The following is a 23,483-nucleotide window of genomic DNA, read 5'->3' on the forward strand; positions in this document are numbered from 1 at the left end:
GAGGGGGCTTCTGTGCTTCCCTGCAGCTGGAGCTCTGGGGATGAGGGTGGTGGGGAGGGGAGGTGAGAGACTGCCGCCCCTTCCCACCCACCTCAGGCCCAGGACTACCTACCTAGTCCGCACCCAGGACCGGCCGGGAACAGTGTCTCTGCTCCCCCAGCTGCCACCCCTGCAAACCTCTTCCCAGTCCTGGGGAACCGCTGATGGCAAAATTGGGGTCCAGCCGCTTGTCCAGTTATTTATGCCAAGAGGCCCTCCCCACCTGGTGCCAAGCTCTGTGCAGACTACTTTTCTCCTTCCACCCCTACGTGGCCCCAGGAGATGCGGCCCCCATACCACAGTTAAGCCCATCTCACAGACTGAGCAAAGCACACAGAGCTCGAGTCCTCTGTGGGTCAAGGTCAAAAGCACAGGGGCCATGACCTTGACAGCCCACACACTCCACAGCCTCCCATCAGAGACTTCACTTTAGCAAAGATTCTCTCTCTTCTCCCCAAAGCAGAGGCAGGCAGGGGGCCACCACGTGACCCACCGCAGCCCCTTCTGGGAAGGACAGGGACCCTCTGCCAGCCAGGTCTCCATCCCAAGGGAAGCTAGGCCATCATGGGCTCAGATCCCTTCACTGTTCTGGGGAAAAGGGAACTTGAGGGCCCTTTGGGAATCCGGGAATCCACACCCCCGCACCAGAGGGGTGACCCCTTCGGAATGACACAAAGCCAGGGTCCCGGCCTCCCCATCCAGTGCTCTCTCCTCTGCCCTTTAACCCCACCATGATCTTTAACCCCCCAGGTGTCCGCATGAATGACACTCGCACATCTGATCCAAACTACCTCCCTGGGCTGAGAGAGCTTTGCAGGCACGTCTTACCATGCCTATTATGCAGATGGGGAGACTAAGGCCTGGAGAGCCGGTGGGCCACCAGGTACCCCCGACACAAGGGGACGGGTGAAGCCTACCTGTGCTGAGGATAAATTGCGGGGAGCCTACCGTGGTGCAGGGTGCGCTGGACCCTTGGCTGTCTGGCGGGGTGCTGGCTGGGTCTTCAGTGGGGCACCATCGACGTGCGGCCCTCTGCTGCTTCCCTCGCCCGCTGAACCTTCTCTGGAGACGTCTCCTCACTCCGCCCCCGACTTGACTTCCCGTCCAGGGCCGGGTGGCCAGGAGGCTCCCCCCACTTCCACCTCCCCCCACTCTCCCCCCACCAGCTGAAGGGCTGGGGGCCACGGGGGCCGGGCGGCCCAGGTTCCTGGCCAGACTGCCCCTGACACAGGTGGGCCAGGCTCTTCAGGCCCTCCGAGGAGAGAAGCGCAGCCAGGGCTGGGGAGGGGGCGACCCTGTGCCTGGGCGGCCCCTGCCCTGTGCTGCGTGGCGAGGCCGCCGGGGCCTGACTCACAGCTGACTGGGCCGCGCCCAGCCTGCCAGGGTGATCCGGGCCGGCATAAGGCGATGACTGGGCAGCCCTCCGCATGACCAGCCGGGGTCGGCCTTAGGTGTTTTGACTCAGACCTGCCACGGGCCGTGTGCACCGGGGCCACGTCCCCTCGTCCCCATCGCTGGAGGAGTCACAGGGCTGCAGCCAGCCCCCAGCCCCGGACACGGTGCCCCTCGAGCCACCTCTCCCTGCCCCGGCACCCACCTCGGCGCCCCAGCCCGCCTGGCCCGTCTTCCTCCACGGGCAAGGGGCCCCACCTGCCCAACCCCACCCCCTCCCGAGACCTTCGCCCCTCCCCGAGCCGGCGGAGCCCAGCCCCAGGAAGCCGGCAGCTGCGCCGGTGAGCCCGGGGCCGCCCCACTCTGACCGCGGACTGTGACCCTTTCCTCGGCGTGGAAAAGGCGTTCTGTGGGCACTCCGGGTCCCAGGCCTGGCGTGGGCAGCGGGGAGAGGCGGGCGGGGAGCAGGGGGCCACGGGGACAGAGAGAGGAGGAGAGCTGCGAAGAAAGAAAAGCAGCGAGGAAAAGGGAAGAAGAGGGAGAGAAAAGAAAGGAGACTTGCCCGGGCACCTGCTTGATGATAGCCTCGCAGGCCCCGTGTTCCACTGTCGGGGAAAATGTCTGCCCGGTCGGGAGGCGGCCTGGAAACTGAGTCTACTGAGCTGCCGGGGAGGCCGAGGCTCAGCCGGAGGGTGCACAGACCCCGGGGCAGGGGCGTGAGGCCGCCCTGCCGGCCCTCCGCGTCCTCTCCCATCCCGAGAGAGAGAGACGGCGCAGCCCGGCGAAGATGGCAGGCAGCGAGGGCGTGCAGGCGTGAGGCCCAGCTCTGCCCCGAGCCCGCCGGGAGTCTCTTCTGGAGACAGACTAAGTGCCGGGCCCCCCTCCCTGCCGTTTCCCAGGGAACTTTCCATCCATGTGTGTGTGTGTGTGTGTGTGTGTGTGTGTGTGTGTCACGTGCAGGGTTGACTGAGGGGCTGTGACCGTCACCCTGAAAAGCTTGAGACAGGAAAGAAAACCCAGCTCCCAGTCGATTCCAGCAGCAGAGCTGCCAGAGGCTTCCTCTCTCTCCCTGACCCTGGGCCAGCGGGCCTGTGGACGGCAGCCCATCACACGAGCCTCCACCGCAGGGAGCTTGTGCTGTGTGCGGGCCCGTGGGGCACTGGGAGTCCACGCATGCTGAGGTGCAAAAGCTTTCCTGGGGCCACCGCGCCAAATCCCAACCTCACACAGCTGCGGCCACAGGGAGCGGGGAGGGGAGCTGAGAGGGCTTCTGATTCCAGGCACAGAGGACAGAAATGACCCTCAGACGGAGGCTGCAGGCTGCGGGAGGTGCGAGGTACGCTGGGCTGCTGGAGCACATGGCACGTGGGGAGTGGGAAGGTGCAGGCCTGGGGCTGAACGCGGCCTTGAGGCATCCACAGGGCACCCAGCCGACGTTCTGGCAGCCGGGTCTGTGGCTCTGGGACCGAGCTGGAGATGGTGGCACCTGCAGCTTGGGGCCTCCTCGGGAGACAGCATCATGGAGGTGACATGTCCTCACTGACGGACCCCCGAGGTCCCCACCCCAGCATCTGGGGGCTCCCTGATCTGCTTCCTGCCTGGTAGGTGCCGCTCCGCTTCAAAGGCAACCCCAGACGCCTTTCCAGGGGCCTAACCACAGAGTGGAGGTGGCTGGCAGGGGGGCCAGGCAGGGCGGAGAGCCGCCACCCTGGGCTTGCCAGCTCGCTTGCCAGCTCTTCCTCGTCCAGAACCTCTTCGGCCCACTCTGTGGGCAGCTGCAGAGCCGGATCCCTTTCCGCTCAGGGAGACTGCAGGTGCCTGGCTCTCTGGATCTGCCCACCTCCCACCCACAGCTTCTCAGCAGCCTGGTCCAAGAAAAGACCACCCCCACCAGCACCACACGCTGGAGCAGGGTCGCAAAGAGAGAGGCCGGCCGTCTGCCGTCAAGGGCACCTGGGGAGCACCAGACCAGGCTGGGCTCCCCGCCCGGCTCCTCACTGCTGCGTGCTTGGGCTGAGCAGAGAAAACAGAGGTGGTCTCTGTCCTCGGAGGCTCCAGGCTAGCAGGGGAGGCAGACAGGCAGTGCAAATGCCACACAAGCTGAGGCCCCCGCCGCCCTGTTTTGAGACACTTTTGAGAAAAGTTACCACGTTGCCGGACCCAGCCAAGGATGAGCTAACCAGAAGGAGCATAGCAGTGCAGTCACAAGAGCACCGGCAGGGGCCTTGTGGGGGGAGGTCCCCTGGGATCCAAAAGTGGCTGGTATGGCAGGAAGCCCAACAGCCAGAGGGAGCCCCAGTGGGGCCAGTGGGCAGGGGGCGGGGGGCAGGCAACGGAGAGCCTTTACTAGGTACTTTGTAAACAGCCTGGAATACAGAGGGTGTGCCCTGGCTGGGCGTAAGAGACCTGGAGTTCTAGGCCCAGCCCTGCACTGCCTTGCTCTGTGACCTTGAGCAAGAGGCTGTCCCCCTCTGGGCCCTTTGGATAAATCATAAATACCCTCACTCACTACACCCTGATCCTTGAATGCTCAGAACATTCTTTGCCCCGGCCCTTCCCACCACCTAGAGGCTCCACCCCTCCTCCTGTGCGTCATTCAGGCTGCAGAGTAGAAGTCACCTCTTCCAGGCGCCCCGCTGACCGCTCGCGTCTCCAGACTCTCACTCTCTGTTTCATCGCCGCTTTGTTCTTGCCGAGCTCAAGCTCGCACTGCAGCCTCAGGTGCCCCTGTCGTTCTTTTGCTTGTCTGTCGTCTGTCTGCCCCCCTCTTCTGGGAGCTCTGTGCCCCAGGGGACTCGTGAACTTGTCAGCAGAGTTACAGAGGTTGAAAGGTGACGGGAGGATGCTCCCGCCCTGACATCCAATGGACCGGAGTTTGAAACGTGCTCACCCCCGGGAAATTGGCTCTGAGGACCTGGGCAGGTCACTCAAACTCTCTGAGCCTCAGCCTTATCATCAAAGTGGATCATATCTATCCCAGCATGTCCCACACAGAGTTATCATCACCCCATGTTAAGTCTTGTTCCCACCAGAAGTGGGGGTGGCCAGGGACTGGTCTAGGTCAAGTTCACCTGATTCTGTGAGCCTTTCCTTTGTAGCTGCCGCTTCGCATGTCACTGATCTATAGATGACCTGCCGGGGGTGAGGCTCTGAGCATCAGGGGGCAGCCAGGTGGAATCCCTACCCGACCTGGGGCCCTTCAGGAAGCAGTTTCAAACACCTGCCAGGTTGTAGGCCATATCTTAGACAAGATCTATTACTGTCTTGCCTGTTTCACACAACACACCGGGGGCTTCCCTGGTGGCTCAGATGATAAAGAAACTGCCTGCAATGCAGAAGACCTGGATTCTATCCCTGGATCCAGAAGCTCCTCTGGAGAAGGAAATGGCTACCCACTCCAGTATTCCTGCTTGGGAAATCCGAAGGACAGAGGAGCCTGGCGGGCTACAGTCCATGGGGTCGCAAGAGCTGGACGTGACTTAGTTAGTGACTTCCCTGATAGCTCAGTTGGTGAAGAATCCGCCTGCAATGCAGGAGACCCCGGGTTGATTCCTGGGTCGGGAAGATCCGCTGGAGAAGGGATTAGCTACCCACTCCAGTACTGGGCTTCCCTTATGGCTCAGTTGGTAAAGAATCTGCCTGCAATGTGGGAGACCTGGGTTTAAACCCTGGGTTGGGAAGATCCCCTGGAGAAGGAAAAGGCTACCCACTCCAGTATTCTGGCCTGGAGAATTCCATGGACCGTATAGTCCAGGGGGGTTGCAAAGAGTCGGACACGACCGAGTGACTTTCACTTCACTTCGCTGTTTCCTACAACACCCACAGCACACATACCCCCAGCCACTCACCCACGAAGACCGAGAGCAACCCACATCCTCCATCTTTCCCCTGTCCCCTCTGGTTCCCAAACCTCTGGTCCCCAGCTTCTCAAGGGAGACCCACTCAGAGAAAATGGGCACCTTCTCTGAGATGCCCCCACAGTCAGAGCCCGCAGCTGATGGGGGTGTGCGGCTTCCCTTCCCGGATAGAGCAAGGACCCCCAGCCCAGCCCTCCAGTGGTGGATGCTTGTGGCCTTGCCACCTAGGGACCACCCCCATCTCCAAGAGGCTTCCCCAACCCCCCGCTCCAAAATGCAACAGAGACACACGGGCTTTAGAAACCACACAAATTTTAAATATATGTTTGCACAATATTAACATTAAATACACATCATAAATAAGCCTTATAAATAGAAAACAGATTTTTAAAAAACTGATTTAAAAAAAATCTATAAATTAGTCCTGTCCCTCCAAGGAATTGGCCCAGAAGCTTCTGGGACCGCCCCCTCCAGGAGGGCGATGATTTCAGCACGAAAAAAATACCATGATGCACCACCAGGGGGCGCAGCGGCAACCGAGACCCAAAACCAGGCGCTCCCAGGCAGTAGGTCTCCAGAGAGCGGAGCCAGCGCCCAGGGGCCGTCTGCACAGTGTGTCCCTATGTATGGAGAGAATCTGATATCCACCCTGTGTCACAGAGTCCCAGCAACTGACAACAGAGAGGGCTGCACGTGGTCCCCAAGCCCTTCGAATCACAAAGAGAAAACTGCGGTCCTGAGAAGCAAGGTGGCCTTGATGAGGTCACACAGCGAGTTAGAGGCCAACCTCGGACCGACCCCCCAGCACCATCAGCGCTCCTTCCAGTGCCCTCTGCGCCATCACAGCTGCCTAAAACGAGGCCTCCCAGGCACCCAGGGATCTGGCCCCAGGCGCGATGAGGCATAGTCGGCCAACTCAGGCCCTGACCCCCACCGCCTTGGAGCCGGGCCACTGGGGTAAGGAGGAAGTACGGGGGCAAGAGCTATGCAGTCATGAGGGGACAGTCCGGCCGGTCTCCGGGGAGCAGAGCGGGGGTGGGGGGGCGGCCAGTCTGGCCATGAGTCAGCCTATGTCATCCGACCCCTGAATCAATGGAAAGTTGGCCCCGTATGGACCTGGCCCGGCCACCCCCCGAGAGCCAAGGAACCCAGGACTGGCGGCGCTTCACAGCCTGACCGCTCCCCTGCAGCCCAGCCTTGGGGAAGCTAGACAGGGCTGCCCGGCTCACACCCCTTAAAGTGCACTTCGGAGAGGTGGGGAGCAGAGAGGAGATGGGTGGCGGCAGCCTGCCATCCTGCATGCCACCTGCTGACCTTTCACCTGGGAGGGGCGCCCCAAAGGCTACCGGGGCAGCTGGCCCCTGGGCGAGAGTCTCCTGACCTCCAGGAAGGGCCGTGTCCTGCGGGCCCCCCTCTGCAGGGCCCGGTGGGGGCTGTGTCTGCGGCTGCGGCCCTGTCTTTCCCCCCAGCCCCGGAGGACCTGCCCGGCTGCACGCATGAAGCGGTGGTAGCCTCGCAGGAACCTGCAGTTCCTGAGCTTGCGCTGGAAGGTGCTGGAGGGCGGCATGGGCGGCAGCAGTGGCGGCAACGTGGGCCCTGGGCCCGGCTGGGTGGGCTCAGCGGCCTCTGGGTCCAAGGAGCCGCGCAGCAGCTGGGCCATGCAGTGGATGTTGTTCCCGAACCCACGGACATTCATCTCCGCCTGTTGCTGGGCTGCTTCTGGGAGGTCCTGCTGCAGAGCGCTCAGCATTCGAAGGACGAGGCCCAGCGTGACGTTGAGGGTCCGCAGGAAGTCCTGCCTGCTGAGCCTCCACAGGGAGTCCTCGCTGGGGAAGTCCCCCGGGTGCTCCCTGCAGTGTTCCTGCAGTTTGGGACTCTCCAGGCCTTGGAAGCGGATCTGGGGAGAGCGAAAAGGACAGTCCAGAGGTGAGCCCTGGAGCTCTGACCGCACACGCACACACACCTGCTCAGCCTTGAGCTGCTGGACCGTGTGCACCCTTCCCGGATCCAACCCTCCCATTGTACAGAACAAGAAACTGAGGCCCCAGAAGGGAGAGGACTCCCAGGTCACTGCAGGTGGGGCTGACCACACAGGGGGTGATGGTGGCGTGAGGTGTGTCGTTGTGGACTGTTCACTGCGACGACCCGGTGCCTAGAAAAAGGACCGTGGTAGGTGTGCAATGAGCATGTTGGGCAAACACGAATGAGGTATTGGAGTCAGGGTTCACCCTCCAGGCCCACCCACTGGTTCCTTGGCATCTCAGGGTTAGACCCGGGACAGTCACTGTGGACCTGGAATAATGTGGAGCCTCGGTTTCCCCACCAGCCCCAGGCTGAGCGGGTCCTCTCTGGGGACCACTCCAGCCCCAGCTCCACCGACAGTTCTCTGAGACGCAGGTGCCCCCCAGGGGGGCCGGGCACTCACATAGGGATCCACGAGTGTTCTGGTGTCCTGCATGAGGTCTGCCTGGCGCTGGAGCTGCAGGAGAAGCTCGTGGTACTTGCCCGAGCACTTGCCCGTGGCCACTGTGCACAGGAACAGAAGTCTGAGGACCAGACCTGGGACAGAGGGAAGACGAGGAACCGGCTTCAGTCTCTGCCGGTGGGCGCCCTGCAGAGGGGAGGGCACTCACGCGGGCCTCAGAGGCCACAGCCCACCCCTCATCCACGTGGAGCCCTGGGCTGGACACTGCGCGTGCCCAGGGATACCTACGGCGGCCACCACCACCGCCCAGAGAGCCGCTGCCCTGCACCTGAAACAATGGCTGCGAACCTTTTGAGAAGGCTCAACAGGCAAACATTTTGAGAAGAGGTGGTGGGGCCCAGCTGGAGTCTAGGCTGCCAACCTCGGGAGCTGACCTGCAGGGGCCCAGATGGGGTCCATGAGACCTCTGGGCTAAGGATCTGCCATTACTGCAGGCCTCAATACCCCCAACCCCACAGGGGGCCTCCAGAGGGGTTTGCAGCCCCGGCCCTGAGCTCCATCTGCAGAACCAGGAGGGGCTGCCTTTCCACCTGGAAAGGATGCATGAGATAAGCTCATCCACGCCCCTGTCTGACCCACAGGAGAACCAAGGCGCCAAAGGAGAAGGGCTTGTTCAGGTCACCCAAGGCCATCCTCTGCCCCCATCTCTCGGGCCTCCCTCCTCCGGAAACGGCCACTTCTTTCAGGCGACCCTCCCCCCCGCCCCCCCGCCAGAGATGCAGTGAGCCAGAGCGCCCCCCGGTGGGCGGGCACCGTCGTGGCTCCCCCCCACACCGCCTCCCCCCACCCACCCACCGGGCACCACCAGCCACGTGGTCGGAAGGGCCTGTGGTGCAATGGCCCGGAAGGCAGTGACACCACCTTCCCTTCCTAGGAACCGTGGCCCCTTGGGGAAGACGCCGCAGCCGGGGCCCAGGGGGCTGGGTGCCCGGGAAATGCAGCCACAGGGCACTCCCTGCCGCCCCCCCAGGTACCTGCTGCTGGGCTCCGCAGGCGGGGGCTGGGGTGAGCCCCAAGCACGTGGGGCCAGGGAGCCTGTGTGGGTGTGTGTCTGGGTCTGTGCAAGGCCCAAGGGAACGGCCGCCAAACAAGGCTGGCCGTTGTGACCCATCGGCCACAGGGGCCCCGGGCTGCGTGCAGGGCTTCCCAGATGGCTGAGACCAAGGGCACCGAATGACGTCACGTGGCTCTGTGTGCCTGTCACCCTGTGGGTGTGGCTGTGGGTGCTGTACGATTGTCTGGGCTCCCAGGCCCCCAGACCCGGCTGAGAGTGCCCATCCATCCCAGGGCCTGCGAATCCGGGCCAGAAAAAGGAGGCACCCCACCGCCCTTCCAGACATCACACCGCGATCCCACTCAGTGTCCCCGGCCTCCTCCTCGGCCCCAGCACATCTCCCGCCTCCCTCCTGCTTCCCTGGCGTCTCCTGCAGTGGTGATCTCCTTCCCTCACTCCCTTGCTCCCAGAGTCCACGAGTCTGCATCACCTCCACCTGGAAGCCCTCCGGGAATACCCTTCTCCTCCTGTGAAGATGCTGTGTTCTCAGTGGATCCCTCTCTTAGCCTGCCCCCCTGGCTCTCTCCCCTTCTCAGCATCCTTCTGCCCAGTTCCCAGAGGGCAAAGGGTGGCCCTGCTCCCCGCCAGTGCCCGTGAGCCCGGCAGGCAGTTGCCAGCAGGGAGGAAGGAAGTACTCACTGGGCAGTGTTGTCTGCATACGCCGTGCCCGCATGCTGGGTGACCGAGCTCCGGCCTGCGCCCGCTGGGGGTGACACCTCCCTGCCTGGAGCCCTGAGGGCTGGCAGCCACTTTATGCCCGTCGGGGTGATTGGCCAACACCTCGTGAGGTGGGTGGGGAGGGGGTGGGGGAGGGGAGGCCTTCTGGGAACATGACCCTAAAAAAAACCAGAGTTTCTGCCGGCGGCCAATGGGCGCCCAGTGCGGTGGCATGCCCGCGCCTCCTCCTGTTTTCTTCGAATTCATTCTTCGAGGTCAGCCCCCCACGCCCAAGGATGATGCAAACCACAGCCTCAGCCTTCCTGGGGTGAGCGGGGAAGCGAGGGTGTCCGTGCCCACTGCAGGGGGGCTGCGTCCGAGATGGATGGGAGGGTTTGCCAGCCGGGCCCCTGGAGGGCCCATAGCCGGGTCCCTGCCCGGGAGCCGTCGGCCTTCAGGCCACTGTGGTTTGGGGGTGAGGGGAGCGAGACATCTTCCTTCTCGGGTGCCCTTCCCGCCCTCTCGCGGGGCTGTTGGGACATCTGTGAGCGGAAACCACGGGGCTCCGGGCACAGAGCCAGACCCAGGCTGGCAGCCCCGAGATTGTGATTCTGGCCCCAAGACCTGCATCCTTCAGTGGGGCTCCCTGCCATCTCCTCTCCCCCATGAGGCACCCCTCATTTAACCAGTGTTCCCCATCCCAGGCCCCTCGAACCAGGCGCCTGGGGCAAGAGAAAAGGGAGATCGGGGCTCAAGCCCACTGACGTGTTGTGTGACCCAAGGCAAGTCACTTCGCGTCTCTGGGCCGTGGAGACCCTCACCACCTGTAAAATGAGGATTTGAAAAGTATCTCGCAGCTACCTCACCGGGCTCCTGCCGTCATGGACATAAAAGGCAAATGCCCTTGGAAGGAAAAAGGAGCAATGAAGCAGTCTGATTCCAAGTACTGGCTGTCAGGGAGGCGGGGTAGGGGGGCGGAAGAGATGGGGAAGCTGTGAGCTCAGAGGGGAAGCTGGAGGGGGAGTCGCTGGTGACGGGTGGGGGCCAGGTTTCACTTTCTCTGAAAGATAGCGATCTCGAGTAGGTTCTCTGCTTCTCAAAGAAACGAGAGGAGGGGCCCCGGAGACAGCGCCTCCCGAGGCAACCTGCTGCTTCCCCACAGGATGGACGGTGACCTCGTGAGAGCGCAGTCAGAGGCGCGCTGGCCCGCACGCCATGCCTGGCCACCTCAGCACCTCCAGCAGACGGGCTGGGGGTCCTTGGCCTGCACCCTGAGGATTGCCGTGGGGAGGGGGGTGTCAAAGGCTGAGGACTGGGGCTGGGGTCCCTGAGGGGGCCGTGGGGCCAGGGAGGCCTGAGCTGCTTGGGCCTCGTGGAGCCCGGAACAGGAACGCCAAGGTGGCCAGAAGGAGGAAGGCTGGGCACCCACCCCAGCACGCATCAGTACCCCCAAGGCCATTCCCAGCAGCCCACCCCTTGCAGACACGCCCGTCTCGCTCATTCACGCAGTCAGCAAACATCTTTTCCAAGTGCTGAGGAGCCAGCAATGGGCAAGACCAGGGGCACCCCACCACCCTAAGCCCCGGAGGCTTCTCCTCACCCCCTGCCTACTCCCTGGTCCCCATCACACCCGCGCCACCCCCAAGGCCCAGGTCTGGAGTCTCCTCCTGGGAATGTCACTTCCGCTCAATTCCCCGTCCCGGCGCCCACTTCCAGGAGGCGGCTTCCTGGGCCCAGGCCAGGCCCAGATCCTCGTTCATTTCACATCTCTGATCTCATCTCGCTGCAGCCCTGGGAGGGACACCGGCCAGGCAGGCGTGCCTCAGCTCCCTTTTTAAAATAGTCGTTTGCTTTTTTATATATATATTTTAAAAAATGTACTTATTTGGCCGTGTTGGGTTTTAGTTGCAGAACGCGGAATCTTTTGTTGCGGTGAGTGGGTTTCGAGTGGGGTGCCTGGGCTTAGTTGCCCTGTGGCTTGTGGGATCTTAGTTCCCCAACCAGGGATCAAACCCGCATCCCCTGCATTGGAAGGGGGATTCTTAACCACTGGACCACCAGGAAAGTTCCCTGGCTCCTGGTAATGAGAGAAAAACTGAACCTCGGAGAAGCTCAGGGCTGGGCTCCAGGTGGGAGAGTCATGTCTGGCCAGAGAGCCTCATGCCCCTCTCACAGGCTTCTTGCTAAGCAGCCTCCACGCTCAGGGGACAGCCCAGTGTTTTCACCCCTTGGTCCAGAAGCAGTAGGGTCTCCTTGGTTTGAAGAGACCTCCAAGACCCAGAGATGTTGAGATCGCCCCACCTGCGGTGTGCCTTTTATAAAAACGTTTAGGAGGAGGGTGCCTTCACATCTGAAAGAGCTGGCTCTGAGCACGGAGCTTTAAACTTACATATGAGTTTGCTGGAGCTGCCATAACCAGATACCACAGACAGAAATGATCCAAAGGTGTTTTCTCACAGTCCTGGAGCTGAAAGTCTGAGCCCAAGGTGCTGGCTTCATCCTGAGGCCGCCCTCCTCGGCTTGCAGACGGCTGGCTTCTCACCATCTCCTCCCACGGCTGCCCTGCCGTGTCTGTCTGTGCCCAGATCTCTTCTCCTTTTTTGAAAACTTATTTAGGGCCGTGCTGGGTCTTCACTGCCGCACGGGCTTTTCTCGAGTTGCGATGCACGGGCTTCCCTCACTGCGGCGGCTTCCCTGGTTGCAGAGGACCTGGGCTTGCGGGCTTCTGTAGCTGTGGCTCACGGGCTTTTGAGCACAGGCTCAGTAGCTGTGGTGCACGGGCTTCGCTGCTCCCCAGCACGTGGGGTCCTCCCGGACCAGGGACCAAACTCACGTCCCCTACACTGGCAGGTGGCTTCGTTACCACTGAGCCACACCAGGGAGGCCCTGATCTCCTCTTCTTCTACGGACGCCTGTCACATTGCAATGGGGCCCACCCAACGGCCCCACTTTACCCCGATTACCCCTTTCCAGGCCCTGGCTCTGTGCACACTCACATTCTGAGGTGCTGGGGGTCATGACCTCAGTGCACGCACTGGGGGCTGCAGGGAGCGGGGACACTGGGGAGAAGCCGGGAGCTGGGCGGGAGGAGGCCGAGGTGAGGCAGCCCCACAGCCCATCCAAGCGAAGTGTAAGGGGAAGATGCGTCAGCGTTTCTGGTGAGGTCAGCGCCTGGTGACGTCCCTCCTGCCAGCAGGAAAGGCTTGCGACACGGCCCCCGCCGGTATAAATAGGCTCCACGACCACAGGGGCCGGGCTGTCCCCGCTTCCCGGGCCACGTCAGCCAGGTCCGCGTGATCCGGAGGGGAAGAGAGGGCCCGCTTGGTTCCTCAGAACTGCTGTTTCCTCGCCTTTCCGATCCACCCTCCAGCTGGGGAGCTCCCCCGCCCCCCCCACCTTTAAACCCAAGGATAGGATTTGGTGTGACCTGAGGGGCAGGTCAACAGTGGACACAGGAGGCCCCTGGGTGCAGAGGCCTGCAGGCTATAGGCGAAGACCAACCCAGGTTCCGGTCTCCATCTGCTTGTGGGCCCAGAATTCTTGGCCCAGTCACACCCCCCTTTTCTGAACCTCAGTTTCCCCTCTTATAACCGCAGTGCCACAGTTTAACAATAGAGAAGACAAACCACCCCATTTTTTAAATTAAAAAACAATTTTTTTTTGATGTGGGCCGTTTTTAAGTCTCTATTGAATTTGTTACAATACAGCTTTTTTTTGGCTGCGAGGCATGTGGGGTCTTTGCTGCCTGACCAGGGGTTGAACCCACACCCTCTGCATTGGAAGGAGAAGTCTTAACCACTGGACCATCAGGGAAGTGCCTACAACCCAATTTTTAAACGGGCAAGGGATTTTAAAAGACTTTTCTCCAAACCGGACACAAATGGCCAATAAGTATGTGAAAAGAAGTCAGTATCATTAGCCATCAGGAAAGTGCACGTCCAACTACACCGAGATGCCACTTCAGCGCCAGTAGGGCATCTGCAATCAAAGACAGACAATAACAAGTGTTGGAGAGGACGTGGAGACGTCGGAGTACTTGTGCATTGCTGGTGGGAATGAAAGAGGGTACATTCAGCCACTTTAGGAAAAAGAATGTTTCTTCCTCAAATGGTGAACGTAGAAATCTCAGACAACCAGCAGTGCCACTCCTGGGTATGTACTCAAGAGAACTGAAATCAAATAATCACGGAAAAACTTGTACACAGATATTCACAGAAGCATTCATTCACAATAGCCCAAATGTAGAAGCAACCCAATAGTCCATCAACAGAAAATGGATTTTAAAATGTGGTCTGTCCATACGATAGAATATCATCCAGCCAGAAAGAGAGATGAAGTCCTGATGCATGCTACAACGTGGATAAACCTCAAAATCATTATGCTCCGCAAAAGTCAGTCAGAAAAGGCCGCGTATGATCCATTTACGTGAAATGTCCAGAATAGGCGAATCTGTAGAGACAGAGAGTGGACTGGTGGTTGCCAGGGGCTGGGGGATCTGGGGACAGACAGGAAGTGATAGCTTATGGATAGGGCTTCTCGGGTGGCGGGGGGGGATGAAAATATTTTTTTAACTATCAAACAGATGATTTTACCCTCTTATAAATATACTTAAACCACTGGATTATGCTTTCTATTCTATGTACTTTTTATTTGTTTATTATTTTTGGCTGGGCTAGCTCTTCACTGCTGCATGCAGGCTTTTCTCTGGCTGTGGCCAGCAGGGGCTACTCTCCATTTGCGGAGAACAGGTGTCTCACTGTGGTGGCCTCTCTTGTTGCAGGGCATGGGCTCTAAGGCATGTGGGCTCCAGCAGTTGGATATAAGTCCATGACTTATATACACTTTAAATGCACTTGATGGGGACTTCCCTAGTGGCACAGTGGATAGGAATCTGCCTGCCCACAAGGGGAATGCAGGCTCAATCCCTGGCTCAGGGAGCATTCCACATGCCTCAGAGCAACTCAGCCCGTGTGCCACAGCTGCGGAAGCCCTCGTGCCAAGAGCCGGCACTCCGCAACAAGAGACGCCGCTGCAGTGAGAGGCCCACGCGCTGCAACGCAGAGCGCAGTTCCCAGCTCGCAGGGATGGAAGATGGCCTGCACAGAGCAACGAAGACCCACAGCAGCCAAAGACAGACAGACAAAGCAAACTGCAATGCACTCGGTGACGTGTGAATTGCATCTCGATTGTGGAGCCGCAGGGCCCAGTGCTGCCTACTGACTACAAGGCCGGTGCTGTAATCCACGGACAGGGCACGCCAATGCCCGGCCCACAGCGAGCGGCCAGTGGGCACTTATCCACCAGCCACCGGGGCAGACGACGGCACACAGCTGTTTATGTCACAGGGTGACTCTGAGGGCGGTTGGGAAACTCACGTTACATAAACGCCGGGTGAGCAAGGATCTTCCAGGGCCCCTGTGAGGTCAGCGAGGTCACCCTTGGCCTGGGGGTCATCTGACTCAAGACCTGCCAGGGTTCTCCTGGGGCCTGGCGTGTCTGTGGGGATAGGACTGCATGCCCTCCCCTGCACCCTGTGGCTGCCCTAAATTGGGTGACTGAACCCCGCTTCCAGGAGCCTGAACACCTATTCAGGGAAGTGCAGAGACAGAGAAGAGGGACTTACTTCTCTGCAGCAACCTCACGTTAGCCGTCAGCCGTCAGCTCCCAGACCAGGCCCTGCCACGGGGAACACCACCCCCAGGCCAAGGCGAAGGCTACTAGGGGCTGCTTCATCGACTCTGAGGTGTGACGAACAGGAGCCGAGCGTGCAGATGACCCCCACCCCCAGGCCACCCTCTTTGAGCCCAGGGTCTCCTCTGTGAGGTGCCAGGACAGGAGAGATGACCACAGAGGGTCTACAACCCTATAAAGTGCCATGGGGTCCCGTGCAGGATCCAAACACTGAGACATCGCCGTGAATAAAAGCAATCCTAAACATCCAGCCTCCTGCTGATGCAGGAGACACGGGAGCCTTGGGCTCAATCCCTGGGTCAGGAAGATCCCCTGGAGGAGGGCATGGCAGCCCACTCCAGTATTTTTGCCTGGGAAATCCCACGGACAGAGGAGCCTGGCAGGCTACAGCCCATGACCCGGCAAACATTCAGCAGGATCAAGGAGTCCAGCAAACGGAATCCTGGCTTTTCTCATGCTGACAACACATGAGGCCTATTTTGAAACATCACATTCTTGCCAAAAATGTTTTGGTGCCCCAGGCACGTGCTGTGTGCCCAGTGGTGAAATCGGGCTCATTTCTGCAGCTCTTCTGGAGACCGGGACCAGGACTCCCTCATGGGTCAGCTCGCTGCATCCTCAAAACCCCCTAATGAGGCAGAACCCATGGTCCCTGCCCTGCAGGTGGGGAAACTGAGGCCTGAGAGGTGGGAGCCTGTGGAAAGGTGCACAGTGGGGAGGAGGCAAAGATGCCACATACACAAATGCCAGCGGTTCCCAGGGCGGGGAGCTGGGAGGTCCGCTCTCACGGGATTGGCTGCCTGGGGAGGTTGGGGGCGGAGGTGGGTATTTCCGTGGGTCTGCACAGACATCGCTGAAATTGTGAATTCCACAGTGAAACCTGTAAAATTCCAGGTTTCATTGGCGGAAAGACAGAAAAGAAATGCTACAAATTCCAGGTCGAGAGAATTGCAAGGGCAAACAGGACCTCATGGAACAGGATGAAGGGTGTGGCTGGAAGTTGAATGGGAAGGTTGGGGGGTGGGGGAACTACCCTGGAGATCTAGAGGTTAAAAATCCCTCTCGCAGTGATGCCTGTAATGCAGGGGACCCAGGTTCGATCCCTGGTCATTGAGGAACTAAGATCCCACCTGCAGCAGGCAACTAAGCCCACAATGAAGATCTTGCGTGCTGCAACCAAGACCCAACACAGCCAAATAAATGAAATTTTTTAAAAAAGGGGGGGACACCAAGCCACCCTCCGGAGGGGCTTGTACAACACAGCCTGGTCTGATCCTCTTGCTCAAAGCACTCCCTGGCTTCCTGTTGCCTCTTGGATAAGGCCGAACTCATCACCACAGCCGCCAGTCCCTGCCCACTTCCCCAGCCTCACCCAACACCTCTTCAGCCTGCCCGCCACTCTCCCTCACCTTCCTCAGCCCCGAGAGGAGCCAAGCTCTTACCCCAGGGCCTTGGCACCTGCTGTACCCACTAGTGAACTGCCATCGGACACCGAGTTTCAGTTCTTCAAGTGGCCTTCCTCTACCCCAGGCTGGTTTCCACGCCCCCGCCCCCGCCCAGAGTACCACATACCCCTCTCTGTAGCACTCTTCAGAACCATAAACTTGTACAACTGTGGGGTTGTGTCCCCAGCCAGACTGTAAATTCCGAGAGGGTGTGAAATGGTGCTGGTGGTTCCCCATCGCCGGTCTCCAGAGCATAGCAGAGGCCTCGGAATGTGGCAGCGAAAGTGAAAGCATTGCTTGCTCCGTCGCGTCCGACTCTTTGCAGTGCCATGGACTGTGGCCCGCCAGGCTCCTCTGTCCATGGGATTCTCCAGGCAAGAGTACTGGAGGGGTTGCCATTTCCTTCTCCACGGGATCTTCCCAACCCAGGGATCGAACCCAGGTCTCCTGCATTGGCAGGTGGATTCTTCACCATCTAAGCCCCAGGGAAGCCTTGGAATGCAGTAGGTGCTCAATAAATCCTTGATGAATGGATGGATGCATGACCGTGCAGATGCAGCTATGGGGCCCAGGCGTGTCCCCAGCCGCCATGCAGAGCCCGCTGCAGCCGGGCCTCTACAAGTGCAGGCCCGCTTCACCGCCGGGTGGGACCAGGCCTCTTGGAGCCTTTCCAGCGCCCTCTTTTCGAGGAACGTCAGAATCACATCACTCCTGGTACACAAAGGCACGTGATCCCTCCTTTTCAGGAAGCCTCGTTGGTTAAAGTGAAGGAGGAAACAGACAGAACAGGCTCCATCCTGAAAGCAGGACTCCATCTTGGGCCGAACTGCGGACTTTGAGCTATATGCCCGGTATCTATGGAAATGACATACCCACTGGAAAACCAGGCCCCCAGGATGGAAGAACCCCAGGGCTCATACCTAGACTCTCCATTGCCTAAAAGAATACCCTAATTATCTTTGTAACCAAATAGAATCATAAATTCTACTATGCTTATTGGGGTATGACCACAGGCCTATTGATAATTGTCCACTGTTAACTACCTAGGCTTAAGACATATGAATCATGGGTTAACTTTGATCATATCTCTCTTTTACCTTGTCCAGACTAGTTTCAAGGAATTTGGGGAGGTGGGTTTGGGCACGTACACTTAGGGTATTATGAGGTTTTCACAAAAACTGGTCAGGGTCCTTGGCTAAGAGAAGACTCTGCCTTGGGCCCGCTGGTGTAATAAACTGCACTCCGGTATCTGCACTGTCCTTCTGAGTAAGTTTGTTTCCCAGAACACGTGGCTACAACAAAAGACGCTGACTTTTTCTTTTATGATGATTTTTCAAAAGCGAATTCAACGTCTATTCTTTCAGCCTCTGCAGATTTCAACACTTCCCTGCAAAAACAAACTGAAAAGGAAAAAGCCAAGGCATTTCTCCCACTTCCTTCCAAGATTGCATTTCAGGACAAATTCTACGTAAGCGTTATAGAAAGGCGCCAGCCTTCATTGGAGGGGACAAGCCTACCGTCCCTCATTCAAGCTCTAGGTAATAAAGAACCTGCTGCCTGTGTGGGGCACCAGGCCAGGTGCAAGGGATAAATCGCCAAGAAAGACAAGGCTTACTCACAGGTGAGTGAAATTATTGTGAAGCCTTGAGGGACCTGGAAGACTCATTTGCCAGGCTGCCTGTTTCTTGCCATAGGAGTGAACACTGACCCAGCCTGATCTTCGTGGTACCCCAGGGTCTAGCAACGAGCCTGCATCCTGTCTGCCCCCACTCCCCATCGGAGTCCTTCCCGGGACTGATGGTGAGACCCAGGAGACACGCCTCCCTGGTATGGCTGGAGTTTCTGAACTGGGATGTCACAGGTGAGAGTGGGGTCCTGCCACGCGGGTGAGAACGTGGCTGGTGCAGCCAGAGAGGCCGAGGGATTTTCCTGAGCCCCTGGTCCCCGCACAAAGTCCAGTTCCAGCCACACAGGACGTGCCGAGAGGCCAGTTCTGCTGGCTGAGCTGGTTTCCCAGGCACCTTCGGGGAGTCCTCAGTTCTCAGGGCGGAGGGCATGGAGGGAAGAAGTGGGATGGCTGAGCCTGCTCGGGGTGCCAGCTGCAGCCCAAACTCAACAGCTTTGCTTGACAACTGGAAGGAGACGGGGGAACAGGCCAGGGGCCCCGTGTCTACGAAGTGGTAAAGACTTGAGGCAGGATTCGCTTTGCAGAGATGCCGATTACAGGCCCTGGAGGAAACGCCCTGGGGTGGGCGCTGGGAAGACTTGCTCTCTTCCTCCTCCTGTTCTTGGGGACGTGCTAAGGACACTCTGAGCGTTCATTTTGATATGGAAACAGAAACACCCTCCAGGTCTGAGGGGAGAAAATAGTTGCTCTGTCCAAGGGCCGACTGGTTGGTGGCCGTTCAGCTGGGTGACAGAGTGTGTCCATTTGGGACCATCCACAGCCAAGCACGTGAGGAAGAGGATAGTAGTCACTAAACACAACTGCTGTGCACCCCATGGACAAGAAGGCAGGGCTTAAACAGGCCAAAGGCGGGGGCAGCCCGAATGCCCATCAACGAGCAGTGGACGAAGAAAGTGCTTATGTCACACACACTGCCGGGTATGAAACAGGTAACTGGTGAGAGCCTGCTGTGTAGTACAGGCGGCCCCACTCCGTGCTCTGCGGTGACCTAAACGGGGAAAAGTGTTAGTCACTCAGTTGTGTCTCTCTGCGACCCCATGGACTGTAGCCGGCCAGGCTCCTCTGTCCATGGGATTCTCCAGGCAAGGATACTGGAGTGGGTTGCATTTAGCTTCTCCAGGGGATCTTCCCGACCCAGAGATCGAACCTGGGTTCATCCTGCGTTGCAGGCAGACTCTTTACCGTTTGAGCCACTGGGGAAGCCCAGCCTTAATGGGAAGGAAATCCAGAAAAGAGGGGATATAGGTATACACACAGCTGATTCACTTTGCTGTTAAAGCAGAAACTAACTCAACATTGTAAAGAAACTATACTCCGGTAAAATCTTTAAAAAGTGGTTATGTCCAAAAAACATGATTCTGTCCAAAAACATGATTCTGTCCATGCATTGGAATATTATTCAGCCATTGAAAAGAATGGAGTGCTGACACACGTGTTCACCTGGATGTGCCTCGAAAGCATCACGCTGAGTGAAAAGGCTAGACGTCAGAAGTCACATATGAGATGATTGCATTCGTAGGAAATGTCCAGAATAGGGAAATCCATAAAGACACACCAGTGATTGCCAGGGGCTGCGGGAGGAGAATGGGAAATGACAGCTGAGGGGTATGGGATTTCCTCTTGGGGTGATGAAAGTGTTCTGGAATTAGATGAGGTGAAGGTTGTGCAACACTGGGAATGCGCTGAATTCCCCGGAGGCAGCTCTTCACTTTTAAATGGTCAACTTGACATTGTGTGAATTTCGCCTCAATTAGGAAAAAAAAAAAAAAAAATTAAGGCAGAGTTAAGAAACACCACTCCAGGAAAACAAAGAGTCTGGGAGGCAGGAAGTGGGCTCCAAAGAGGCAGGAGAGAGTCAGGGGGTCTCCACAGCCCCTCCTGTGCTGGTGCCTGGGCAGCGCCTGCATATTGGGCTCGCTTGTCAACCTAGGAAAGCAGCACGTGGGGCCTTCTGTGGCGGTCCAGTGGTTAACACTCCATGCTTCCAGGGCAGGGGGCGCCGGTTTGATCCGCGATTGGGGAACTAAGATTCCACATGTCACACAGTCAAAAAAATAAGAGAAAGAAAGAAAAGGCGCATCTAAATGTACAAGGCCAGGGTGTGCCCGGAGGAGACCCGGGCAGGGAGACCAGCAGCAGGTCCAGGGCAGCCACGCTGCCGAGGACAACCCTGGGCTGACTTGTGGCAGTGGGGCTGGGGCCCTGTAGAGAGCTCAGGCTGAGGGCCGCACACACTAGGGTCCAGAAAGCACAGCCAGGCTCCCTTGGGGCTGCAGGCAGAAGAGGAGGGAAGGAGACGTGGGCAGAGGGGGACGAGGGGGTCGGAGAGGCTGAGGGTGGAGGCGGGAGGTGGCCAGGCAGAGGGTGGGTGTGGGAAGCGCAGCACAGCCCACCGCTCCCTGGGGGGCTGCAGGGGGCTGGGCCTTCTGCCGCAGGGAGAGATGAGGGGCCCAGGGGGATGTGAGTCCACGGAAGGAAAGTGGACACAAGGGTACACAGGGGCAGACGGTGGACATGAAAACAAAACATGCAGACGTGTGCACGCGCACACAGACGCAGGAAAATGGGCCCAGCCACAGGTAAAAACAGACACACAGAAACACGTGCCGCAAACGCTCACCCACGCACACAACGGAGCAGATGCACACGCCAGCCACGCATACACAGGAAATGTGCCGAGAGAGCCAGAAACACGGCTGAGGGTTACAGGTGGCTGGGTGCATGAACAGCCATAGTCACCCAGACGTCCGACGCGGGCACGCAAGGACACAGACACACGGACACTCAGAAGCATGTGCAGACAGACAGACACACGTACACACTCTCTGGCCAAAACAGACTTGCTCGCTTGTTTTGCACAAACAAGGCCTGCACACCACAAGTGCACACACCACCCCGCCCCCCCACGCCGTGCAGCACCATGACCGATCCCCTCCCCTTGGGGAAGGGAGCTCTGGGCATCCCCCTTTGAGACACCCCTGGATTCAGGAACCCCAGCACCAGAGCCCGCCTGGGAAAGGGAGACACAAACCGCAGCCGTTGCCCAACACCAGCCCGAGGTCAGGGAGGAGCCAGGGCCGGGCCGCGCGTGCCTGCCCACGCACTGGCGGCAGACGCCCAGCCAGCCACGCAGACAGCCGGGATTGCGACGGAGCTTGCAAAATCACCCGGGTCCCTCAGGGGTCAGCCACATTGTCCCTGCCCCTCCTCCCGCCCCTCATCCCACCCCAGGGACCTCCCCAGTCCCCATGGGCACTATTGACCTTGTTAAACTCTGGTCCTGCCATGCCCAGCTGTGAGACCTTGGCTAAGTCGCTTCACCGCTCTGCGCTTCCTTTCCCGGTAAAGGGGCCCGATGGGAGCGCGTGGTGAATATGTGAATTAATGCAGCATGCCACGCCCCTCCCCCACGCGCAGCTGGGACCACGGCCTCCCTGGGCGCCCGGCGGGCCTGCTGCAGACTGGGCTGTTCCTCCTGCCTCCTGCTTGGACCCGTCCCACCCAGTGGGACCAGTAGACCGTGCTGGGGGAGTAGGTTTGTCCTCCCCTCTGTGTAGGAAAAGAAACCCTCTTTGCAGCAATTTTGCAAGCACCGGACCTCACAGCCCAGCCTGGCCGAGGCGCAGGTGAGGACCTTAAACCTTGAATTTCTGTTCAAACGCTTGGAGGAGGGCTGACGAGGTCACTTCTGTACGACCATGGAGACCAGAAAGCGTGGAAATGCGCCTCGGGTTCTTCCCCCCCGAGGTGTGCTCAACCCGTCCCCACCACCCAGAGCCCCCACCCAGGCTCACACACCCTCCACCCCGGCAGATGAGAGACGCGGGGCTGAGGGGCCACAGGTGGGGCCTGGCCTCCACCCCCCGGGCACAGGCTGATCTTTGAAGACAGGCATCGGGCCCTGAGGTCTGGGGCCTCAACCTTGCTCTCAGGAGTGGCCACCCCAAGGCTCCGGGTGTGCCAGTGAGGGCCCCCAGCCTCAGTTATGAATGACCCAAGCCCAGACCTGGGCTGACCAAACTGGCTTCCTTCGCCCTGGAACTCTCTAGGGCTTGGGAGGCTAAGAAGGCCAGTCCATGAGCCACCACCCTGCCGCCCACCGGCCTGAGACACTGGCCTGGACCCCTCCGTCTGACGGCACCCATAGCATCAGCTCTGCGAGAGGGCCAGAGGCACATCCCTGTCTCCTAGCTGCAGGCGCTGCCCAAGCCCTGTGGGTCTCAGTCTCCCCATCTGTAACCTGCCGAGAGCCAGCCCAGTGACCCCCAAGGAGTCTTAATGCCCGAGAGCTAATGACCTCCTCCACACACACACGCGTGTGCAGAAGATGCAGGCTGGTGTGCTGGCCTCGAGGCCTGGGCCTGAGTCAGGCCGGCCCAGTGGGGTGCCTGTGGCTCCTGCCTAGGCCAGTCCTGAGGGCAGGCCCCAGAACTAACCAATGCTGTGTTAAAATCCAGTTTGGAGGACCGGGAGAAGCCTGACCCACTTGGAAAGCTGGGGTGACAGGAACACCCAAATAAGGCAGTGACTCACAAACAGAGAGATAGAAAGACCCCCCCAGAGCTGGACAGGCGGCCAGGAACCCTCCAGATGCAGGTCAGGCAGCCCCGGGAATTCTGGTTCTAAAGCCCCCATCTCAGCCCAGGACATCCCTTCAGCCAAGGCCCAGGGTGGCCCTCCAGGGAGAGAAGCAAGACTTCCCCCACCCCAAAACCAATCCACAGACAAATGCCCCCTCCCCAGGGCCCAAAGGGTATTGGATCCTGAGGGGGCTGCCTCCCGGGTCTCCAGGCACTAGGGAAACTGAGGCCAGGGGGAGGAGGGAAGGGGCTGGCCTGGGCCCCTGACCGCCACTCACCGGGCTGGGCCGTGCTCGCTGTTCCTCTGATCTGCAGCCCCCAGGTTCCCAGGGGCAGGGCGGGCGTGCTGCCAGAGGCCTGGCCCCGCTCTGGCTTTTCTGGGGAGCCACCACGACCTCTGAGTACCCCGAAGTCACACCCTTCTTCCCTTTCTGTGCGCGGGCGGGTCTGGGCTGAGGGCACCCGATAACCTCCTCCGCGCATCTGTAGGGCCCCACCAGGTCACAGCAGAATCCCAGCCCACGGAATGGGGAGGTGGCCCCACAGTGACGGGAAACCCAGGCCCAGGTTCATGGAGCCTCTGGCCACAGAGGCTC

The 23,483-nt window shown here is 59.4% G+C and overlaps 1 protein-coding gene across 1 annotated transcript; it reads right to left on the reverse strand.

The window, feature by feature from the left end:
• Nucleotides 1-5,667: 5,667 nt before the first annotated feature.
• On the reverse strand, nt 5,668-9,569 carry OSM (oncostatin M). The gene is made up of 3 exons (XM_068990086.1): nt 9,467-9,569; nt 7,714-7,847; nt 5,668-7,185 (listed from the first exon to the last, which is right to left on the reverse strand). Exons 1-3 carry the CDS (start codon nt 9,498-9,500, stop codon nt 6,631-6,633), a joined length of 723 nt encoding a protein of 240 aa, XP_068846187.1. The 5' UTR covers nt 9,501-9,569; the 3' UTR covers nt 5,668-6,630.
• Nucleotides 9,570-23,483: the final 13,914 nt, after the last annotated feature.

Source organism: Capricornis sumatraensis, chromosome 17, assembly GCF_032405125.1.
Source record: "Capricornis sumatraensis isolate serow.1 chromosome 17, serow.2, whole genome shotgun sequence".
NCBI classification, from domain to species: Eukaryota; Metazoa; Chordata; class Mammalia; order Artiodactyla; family Bovidae; genus Capricornis; species Capricornis sumatraensis.